This window comes from Emydura macquarii, unplaced genomic scaffold (assembly GCF_026122565.2).
Source record: "Emydura macquarii macquarii isolate MOO-44397 ecotype Brisbane River unplaced genomic scaffold, CSIRO-AGI_Emac_v2 contig_3079, whole genome shotgun sequence".
NCBI classification, from domain to species: domain Eukaryota; kingdom Metazoa; phylum Chordata; order Testudines; family Chelidae; genus Emydura; species Emydura macquarii.
Genome location: NW_027133216.1, coordinates 1,209 through 10,886, shown reverse-complemented (window position 1 = coordinate 10,886; position 9,678 = coordinate 1,209). Strand labels below are relative to the sequence as shown.

General features: G+C 48.8%; 1 protein-coding gene across 1 annotated transcript; it reads right to left on the bottom strand.

Annotated features, from left to right (window-relative positions):
• Positions 1-5,626: 5,626 nt before the first annotated feature.
• On the bottom strand, positions 5,627-9,157 carry LOC137141500 (butyrophilin subfamily 1 member A1-like). The gene is made up of 5 exons (XM_067530385.1): positions 9,045-9,157; positions 7,801-7,821; positions 7,369-7,389; positions 7,212-7,238; positions 5,627-6,191 (listed from the first exon to the last, which is right to left on the bottom strand). The coding sequence occupies exons 1-5, from the start codon at positions 9,118-9,120 to the stop codon at positions 5,677-5,679; spliced, it is 660 nt and encodes a 219-aa protein (XP_067386486.1). The 5' UTR covers positions 9,121-9,157; the 3' UTR covers positions 5,627-5,676.
• Positions 9,158-9,678: the final 521 nt, after the last annotated feature.

The window sequence follows — 9,678 nt, the reverse complement described above, 5'->3', positions numbered from 1 at the left end:
CCACTAACTTTCTTTCGGGCAGGGTAGTTGCTAACTGACAACGTATGCTGCTCACTCAGTGCACGATCGGTAATGTATGCAGTATTCTTCCAATCAGGGAAGCCTTCGCTGAACATTCCCCACTTTTTGGTATCAGAAAACAGGCGGCAGTAAAAACAGCACACTGTCTTACAAGGCGAATAGACGAGCCATTCTCGCTGGCCCATCTGGTTGTTAGGCTTCACTATTCAAACGTTGATTTGGTCAGGTAACGATTCTGATTGGAGTACTCTCGCTTTGTCAATGAAAGTCAGCCTCTACATTCTGGCAATTCCGTGGGCCCTTCTCAGTCCAACATACACTGAGATCTTGAGAAGTCATGTCCCACTCGCCTGGATCGGTGGAGAAGGATATTTTTGTATGACTGTCACTGGAGAGTCTTCAGAGGACTGGGATGAGACAGCAGCTAGAGAAGGCACAGACAGCTGCCCCTTTTCGTCAGATGCAGCAAGTCCATTTGGGCTGGATTTTGTCTGGATTTCCTCCCCACCGGACTGAATAGAAGGAAAAAATGTTAGGGAAGAAGGAGTACTTTTCAGCATGATGTCTTGTCTTTGCTGTCTGTCTTTGGTCTCCTTCAATTTCTGCCCTCCTCCTTTCTTTGACATGGCTTCTATTGTCCAGTGTCGGCCTACTGTCCCCAAAGTTCAATTGTGCTTGAGCCCACAAACATTTACTTAGCCCACAAAGACAAAATCACAACCACCCTAGATTGAATTCATAATCCTGATCAATTAATTTGTACAAAGCAGTATATTTCCGATGGCCCCGCTGCTGTCGCTCAGCTGTTACTGCAGCATGGAACCGAGGGCCGCAAGTAGGACCCAGAAATAGGAGGGCCTAAGGCTAGACCCTTATTAGCCTATGGGTTAATCTGGCCCTGGTTATGAGGCTGTAAAATTAATGTTTTTAGAGGTCCATGTAATGGTCTGCCGTCACCTGAACAAGCCTGGACACAGCAGGAAATCCTGACTGCATGAATATAGTTAATAGACAGACAAGGTGGGGGAGGTCATCTCTTTTATTGGGCCAGCTTGTGTTAGGGAGATAGACCAGCTTTCGCAGCTCTTTGACTGGACCATTCACAGTCAAGGGGCTGTTAACAGCACTGCAGCCCTAGGACAAAAAGAGGGGTTAGTTGGCTACAGCTTGTTGTAATTAGCCATAAATCCCGTGTGTCTGTTCTGTCATTGATTGCTAGTGTCTAGCAGGCTAGATTTACAAAATGCTCCTGCCGGGGCAGAGTTTCCAGCTTGTCCCCGAAGCCCCAAACAGTATTTAACTAATTCTGTGTCCAGCCACCCCCACATCTTCCTGTCTCCAGCCCAGCTACTAATTCAGACCCTTGCCCAGCTCCCACATCTGCCTGTCAGCACCACGTCAGTCTGAGCTGTGTATGTCTGTGCCCTGCCCCCAGAGTGCCTCATCCCAGCGCTGAGCTGAGCCAGCCTGCCTGGTGCTGCTGGGCAGGGGTCTAGCCAGCCGGGCCCCCAGAGAACTGACCCAGCGCAGCTGGGACTCTGTCAACCTGCTCCCACACACATCATCATCCTGTGCTTCCTATTCCTCCCTCCCACGCAGCACTGCCCCCAGCCTGTGCCAGGGATGGACGTGGGCACCCAGCTGGATGGCGCTGGGGGTGTGATCAACATCACAGAATTTTGGACAATTCAAGAAACTTTTAACTCATTTGAGAAATTTGGGGGAAGTTTGTTTCTGTATCAATTTCCCGCCTTTCACCATCGATTCCCCCATCTCCTCCCCCGCCACCTCTCCCTCCCATCTCATAGAGGGAGACTTTCCCTGTAGGAACTGAAGGATGCCAATTAAGCAGGGATGATTTCTGTTTGTAATGAATTTTTCCTTTTGCTATTTTTAACCTAAGGAAAAATATTTGTCCTTCTTCTGTTTGGTCGAATTGCCTTGATGGTTGTGTTGTGGGGGGAGGGGTGGGGGGAGGTTCTGGTTTCTCTTCTCAGGGGCGCTGTCCACTGTAAAATACTTGGCTAAGGCAGAAGAAGGAACTTGAGAGGTGCTGCTGATGGGTAACTTGAGTAACTGATTGGACCCAAACCGAGTGCAGCAGGGGAGGTAGTGCTGGGTGTGCGTTTCCCTCTAGCAACGTTAGGTTCTTCTATGGCCTCCACAATCATAAGAGCTGAGTGATACACAAACCTTCAGTGTATTTATCCTCACACCAGCTGTGTGAAATATTCTCACCCCAGAGCAAGGCACTATAGCCTTTCTCAGAGTCTGGGACCAAGGAAGAGTCATGACACCCCCGCTGGACAGAACCAGGCCCTGCAGGCCAAGCTGCCCGGAAGCAGATGGGCGGAGCCAGGGCCAGGGAGGGAAGTATAAAAGGCAGGCCCAGCAGCTCAGTCAGGGGTAAGGTGCTGCTAGAGGCAGACGTGTCTTCCCAGAGGCTGTGGTCTAGGCTGGACCCAGGCCCTGCAGCTGTTGGCTCAACCGCATTGCCGACTGGAGCCTCCAAAGCCTCCCTGAATTGCTGGGCCTGAGTGACCTGGAAAGGGCTGCCGGACCCTGGGATCTGGGAGCAGCTGCCCGAGCCCGCTGGGTGGGAGAAACCCCGTGAGGCTGGACCTGACCTGGAGGAGCTGCCTGATGTGAAGGACCCACCGGTGTGGACTGAACCTCATGGACTGGAGGAACCCCTGGGGCCCTGCCCTGGAGGAGCTACCCTCTGCGGCTGACCCAGAGGTGTTTCTAGACCTGCCACCAGTCGACAGTGAGGGACTCGCCGGACGCCCCCTCGCCGCCTCCCCTAGTGACCTGGAGCTACGTGGATGCAGGTACCCGGGGATTGGGTGGGAGGAAATAGCCCAGGGACAGTCGACCAGAGAGTGGCTGAGTGTGACTGAGTCAGTCAGCGTGTTGCGGCTGGATCCCTGACGACTCAGTGGCAAAACGCTGTGCCACTGATAGGGCCCTGGGCTGGGATGCAGTGGAGTCGGGTGGGCCTGCGTCCCCCTTCCCTAACCACCCCGGGAGTGCTTGACGTCCTCTACACTGTTGGCCAGAGGACCCTGAGATTTGCCAGCCCCACCTGCCTGTAAGGCTGGGGGCTACAGACCACTGTGCCTGCCCCGCCCACTTGAGGGCCGGGGGCTATTGACTCCTTCATCAGCCCTGCCTGGCTTGAGGGCCGGGCGCTGTAGACTGTACCGGCTCCACCTACTTGAGGACCGGGGGCACCAGGCTGCTTCTCTGCTTGGCCCCACCTGGGGGTACCGGACTACTCACCACCCCTCTCCCTGTTTGAGGGTGGGGGCTATAGGACCTTGGTACTTTCCAGCCCCGTTTGTGAGCCGGGGGCTAAAGACTCCATTGCCTGCCCCACCCTGTCTGAGGGCCCGGGGCAATAGACTACTGGTCCACCCCACCTGTTGGAAGGCTGCCCTCCCCTACGTGAGGGCCAGGGGGCTACAGAAGACAGGGATGCCTGGCCCACCTGGGGGCCAGGGCTACAGACTCCTAAACGGGGAGCTAATTCCCCTCGACAAAAGGTGCTGTGGCCTTCCTCGGAGCCTGGGCCTGAGGAAGGGTCGCGATGCCGCTGGCTGAACCATGCCACCAGCCTACACACCCCTTTTCACAGATGAGGGCTGAGGTCCAGAGAAATGAAGGGACTTGCCTGAGTCCACACAGAGAGAGAGAGTCTTGAAAAACAGAGAGTCTTGAAAAACAGTGACCACTGGACAACTTCTGAAGTTACAGCTCCTCCTTATGCAGTTCTAGCCATTGTAGTTGTGTTGGGGAAGAGATGCCGTTCAATGCACTGTAAACTTGGTGGGGGAGATCTCAGCAGTGCTGTGTAGCAATGAAACTTTACACCAGCAGAGGATCTGCCCAGAACTGTTTTCTCAGCAATAAATAAATAAAAGGTTAGACCAGGGGACTTTAAATTTAGGATCCTTCCATCACAACATTTATGTTTTCTTAGTGCAAACACAAACATGAGGTCATGGTCTCATTACACTGTCCTACTGGAGATGAGGCAAGTAATGCTTTCACCTCAGTGTAGTGAACCCTAACCTCCCCCCACACCCTCCAACCACAGAATTTTTCTTGACCAGTTACACTGCCGTGAAACCATCACTTGCCTTGTCTACACCAGGTTGTACAATGACAGAGAGACACCTGCATCCCACTGTAGACAAACCCCCAGAGACTGTCTCTGGGAGCCAGTCCCACCCCATGAACACCTCCCTGGAACCCATGGCAATTCCTGATGGGCAGAAGAAATGTGAACAACATATTTCATATCGCTTTAGCCACCTTTGAATAAATTCAGTGCCCGTGGGAACAAAGAGGAGAATCAGCATCACATATTCAGCCACTTCTCCACCGAGCACAGCTGAAGAATTCCTGATTTACATGATAATAGACAGCACAAGAGACAGAGCACAGGCTGGATAGCAACATATCCCAGTAAAACCGGAGCTCTCATCATAGGCACATGCAGGTATAGTCCCTGCTGGTGCTAGGGTGACACAACCAGGTAGAGAAGCAAATCCCACAAGTCTGCCTCCCCACGATTGCAGCTGGAAAATTAAAAAAGAACAAACCAGAATTGTCTTTGATGCTTTATTTACCCTAAATACACAAATACCCTGCATGGGGATAAGGAGTTGAGAAGCAGCTTCAATAACTACAACAATGAAAAGAGACCCGCAGATTTTGGGAACATTTTTTTAATGACACTAAAATGGCAACAAAGTCAAAGGCAATTTATGAGTGACAGTCGCATCTTCAGGATGGTTTATAAATCTCTCTGTCCCTTTTCTTCTCCCTTTGCTTTCATACTGTTCATTTTTAACTCACCCTTTTTCTAGCCCTCATTTCCCATCCTGTTAATTTCTCTGTTTCTCTTGAACTCTCCTTCGGTCCCTGTCACAGATCATTGCCCCTCACGTTCTCCATTCTCTCCCTGGATTTATCCCTTCCCCTCTCGCTGCCTCTGGCTGGTTCGTCTCTGCAGAGTGTTCTCCTCTCATTATTTTCATAGCTATTTTACATCCTTTCTGTAGGATTCTCTGGCAGTTTTGTTTTACTTTATCTTTTCCTCTTGTTTCCTCTGTTTGCTCTGGTTCAAACCTTCCCCCAGCAGTTAAAAATCATGAATCAAAATCAAAGTCATGATTTGTGAACTCTCCCTGCCCCTCCCCTGCGTGTGTGTGACAATTACTGTGGTGCCAGCCCTACAGCGACAGAGGAAGGTGACTGTGGCCCTGCGGCAGGAGCTCTGGCTGGGAGCCCCAGTGAGATCTAACCCCACAGATTGTACAAACCCTCCCTGCCGCTGCGGAGCTTCCAGCTTCTCCCAACCCCCCAAACCTCATTAATTAATGCTGGGTCCGGCCACCCCCACGTCTGCCTGTCCCAGCCCGGCTGTTAATTCTGCCCCTGCCCAGCCCCACATCTGCCCCTCAGGGCCCTCTGCTCCCCCTGCAGCTCCAGGGGTTCTTCACCCTCCTCCCCCTCCCATCCCTGATGCTGCAGGGAGGGGGAGGAGCTTCTAGGGATCATAGAGATGAAGGGCCTGGGACTGGGTAGATGGGAGTCCTCCAGGGTCATAGAGACTAGGGTGTGTGAGGCTAGATGGTCCCCAGTGTCTCAGGGACACAGTCTGAGCTGGGATCTTGCCCCCACCCAGAGCCAGGGGCGGATTCTCCTGCCAGGGACAGAGGCCGGCGGGAAAGTGAAGATCGGGGCCTGGTCACCAGCATCGAAAAATGTCACCTGCCCCCGGTCACAGTCCAGACACACCCGGATCCTGCTGGGGACCCGGCGCAGGGACAGGGGGGTCAGAGGGGAGGTGAGAGCCCGGAACTGACCCCAGCACCACCCCACAGCCCAGATCCCCTCCTCAGGGCTAAGGCTGATCTCTCCCTTTCTCCTCACGGAATCTCTGGCCACCCCCACAGCCCAGTCTAGCCCATCCCCCACCTCCACCACCCAGTAATGTCTCCCCAAGGTGAATCCCTCACAGCCCAGCACACAGTCCGCAGTGTCAAATCTCTCAGGGTTGTCGGGCAGATCCTGCCGTGTGTCTGCCCTTCTCACCCTTTTCCCATCCTCAGACAGGATGAGCAGGGGATTTGCCGTGTCTGGATCCAGAGTCACATTCGCTGGAGGAGAGAGAATCAGAGCGTTAGGGGCAGAGCTCAGCCCTGGGGGAGGGTTTGATGGTGTCAGTGACAGAATCTGCCCCAGCTGGAGAGTCAATCAGGAGATCTCCTTCCTCTGGGATTTACCCGGCTCTGAATGGGGAGCATCTCCGAGATCTCACCAACATGTACAATAGAGTCACTCCCTACGCAAATGACCGAAGAAGAAAGTTTGCTGAGCCAAGCCTGAGACTCAGAATGTTTCTCCTCCACTTCTCCCCATGAAGGGGACTACAGACCTTGTAATCACAGGGAAACCCCAGAGATTTCCACTCACATCATTCACATAGTCACAATGATCTTTTCCCTAATGTGCCCTCCCTCCCTTAATTTTAAAATCTTTGAGCTTGGATGTCTTGTTGATACCAGCATGATGCCTGCTCCATCCTACCACATATCTGAGATTTGTAGAGAGTGACAAGATACTATATAACCCTAAATAAAATTCTGTAACTAGTCATCAAAGCCAGACAAAGAGAATTATCACTCCAGATTTCATTTTTAAAATTGAGACTTTGATTTACAAGCAAGGAACTTCTACAAGAGAAGGAAGTTAGTGTTGGAGGGAAGAGAAAGAGGGTTTGGAAATGAATTCATGGAGGAAAAGATGGTTAAAAAGAGCAGAAAGTTGGGATTTGATGGAGAGAGTTAAAAGGGGAGGAGAGAAAAGAAGCAGACGTTGAATACTGATTAGAGTTACTCCTTGATTTGGGTCTGCTCACTCTTATTCCACTAACTGACACTAGGGCTGGGACCCTAAGAAACAATAACTCTCAATCACTCAGACCAGGAATTGTTTCCAGAATTATGGGAGCAACATGTAATGAGAGTGTATTGTGGTGATCCATTCCTCTCTCTCCTTTGAATCTCAGGGCCCTCTCTTCTCTGAACAGGGAAAATATCATATTACACTTTTCTCTTTATTTTTTGTACAGTGAAAGGTGCAGGATCTCCCATTGATTAAATATGAGTTGTCATTACCTGCATCACCAAGGGATCTTCTCCACTCTGAAAGCAAACATATAGAAGAGGATGAGAATGAAGCAGTATCAAAAGCAGTGACAAACACAGTATTAATAGGATTCAATATCACAGAAAACACTGCATTAGAAAGAAACAAAACCAAAAATTCCCTTACCGAGCTCTGTGTGAAGTTTACCTAAATAAACAAACAGAAAGAAAAAGACACCCTTAAAAGCTTCTCTTAGGTGCCTGCCCCCCAGTCATTGATCATTTAAGCCTGTCTACACTGTGTGCACAGTTTTGCATCACTACAATCCTAGGGGTGGAACTCAGAATAAGTGACTTGCACCATAGTTGTTCATATGGAGCTGGCCTGGAGCCATTTCTGCCATGGGCATCAAGTACACAGTCCCTTTGGTCACCCACTCCATGTTGCCTCACTACAGACACAAGTACAGTTCTGGCTTCCTGCCCATTACCTACATAACAAATTATGCTATTCGTATTAGTGGTACTTATTGTTATTTTCAAGTTGACATTGTCACATTCATTCAAAAAACTTTCATAGTTTTAACATTGATTCTACCAGAAGAAAAATGGAACTTACTGATAGTGGCCAGATGTTTTCCTAAAAGAGAAAACAAATAAAAAGTAAGGACTTTTTCAGTGAAACTAGGTTTAAAAGAATCTTTTCATTCTGAATCCTTGTGTAATAATAATGTTGCCCCTCTACCAAGCCATTGCAGCTCTCCAGGGACTTACAGGTAGGGTTCCCAGTGAAAAAGAAATCCGTGACACATTCTGGGTACACTCTAAGTGTAATTTGATTTATTTGCACATATGGACATGTCCTAGAACAGAGATCGTCACAAACAGCACACAGACAATTCCTTCATTCAGGAACTTCACCTAACACCAGTGATTGGTTAGCGGGAGCTCCAAGAATTGATGCCCGTTGACAAATAAATCCTACTTTGTTTTAAAAAGGGTATATTCTTGGGGTGCATTAGTCCCTGAAGAGCATACAAGCCTCTGCTCAGTAATCTGTCTCAGTATGGACTCGCTGGGCAGAGCTCTTATTTTGAAAACAGGAGTGCTGGAGCCAGAGGCTTATTCAAGAAGGTGGTGAGGCTGTGGGATCTACTCTGAAGGAAGAATGAGAACTCTTGGAGTTGTGGCAGGCTGAACAGCTTCCTCCAAGAATCTGTTTAAACGCTGGGGCACAGCACCAATTTTGTGGGTATTTGCTTCCTAGAGAACCTCAAGATTGATTCCTCAAGAATTGACTCTGACCTGAGATCAAGACAATGAGCAAACTCTCCCTTTTCCTCTTCAGCCCCCTCTTCCGGATACTTGGTAAAGCCCAAAACTAACAACAAAAACATAGCCCATCATCCCCAAGGCTGAAGATTTGTTCACAAGTTAACAACAAAAAACCACCTGATCGAGCCTGCCACACCAACAGTAATAAGCTGTTCATTAATGCCGCAATAATCTTTTGAATATGTAGAATTAAACATCAAAAACCACTTAACACAGAGATTTGCATAGAAGCGTAGGGGAGTTAAGAGCCAAAGCACATTGTATTTCAGTGGGAGTTGGGAACCTAATTCCATCAGGCCCCACTGAAAGTCTAGTTAAAATAGTGCAAACCTAGTTTTAGGGTTTTTTTAGGAACAGGTTCAAACTAAACTCAAGTGTCCACACAGGGGTTTGCTCTGGTTTAATAAAATCAATTTAAATTCTCGTCATAAGCTGGTGTAACTTTTTCATGTAGAAAATCTAAACTGTCTTTTCTAAAGAGAAAATCTCACTCTGATTACACTGTATTTTCCCCCATTAGAACTTCACCTTTTAATTTGAACAGAATAAGAATAATGCTGATGAACACCAACAAAATCACCAGAGTCACACTCCAAGCCACCATCCAGGGAGATATTCTTGGGAAAAAGGAATCTGAAAAAAAAAAACCCACGGTTTAGAAACTGTAATAATAGACAGTATACTTTTATTCTATGAAAAAATATCACATCAGGATTTATGTGAAACAAGTGCGGGAAAAATTGCTCCCTGCAATATAAAAACTGGCAGAAATCAATTTTAAAAAAAAAAATCTGCTCACCCATTTTGATAGAATTGAATGATGTATTAAATACTATCTAAAGTGCTGGCAGTCCCACCCGCCTTTCCCCTCCTCCCTCTCTCTTTCTCTCTAGGTGAAGCTGGTAGCATCATCTACTATTAAGGTGGCTTGAAACGTCCCTGTCAAGGAGACTGGGAGTGGGAACTGGTACAGGGAACAGAGAAACTGGGCTGGGGAACGGGGGAAAAGGAGTCACATCTGAGAAGGAGCTGGAGTGCGGGGTTACATCTGAGATTGGTTGGGCAAAGAGACAGAGCAACCTTAATTGGGCCCCTTTGTGCACAGGCATTATAGCACAGTCTTTAACTAAATGACCCAATGCTATTTTTTTCCCCAGGACTC

What these genes read in the sequence shown, in the direction of transcription:
- LOC137141500 (XM_067530385.1), bottom strand. Translation starts at nt 9,120, where the DNA reads ATGGTGGCTTGGAGTGTGACTCTGGTGATTTTGTTGGTGTTCATCAGC. An exon ending in TAAACTTCACACAGAGCTCG is followed by an intron (nt 7,239 to 7,368) that starts GTAAGGGAATTT and finishes GTTTGCTTTCAG; the next exon opens with AGTGGAGAAGATCCCTTGGT. An exon ending in AAGATCCCTTGGTGATGCAG is followed by an intron (nt 6,192 to 7,211) that starts GTAATGACAACT and finishes TCTCTCCTCCAG; the next exon opens with CGAATGTGACTCTGGATCCA.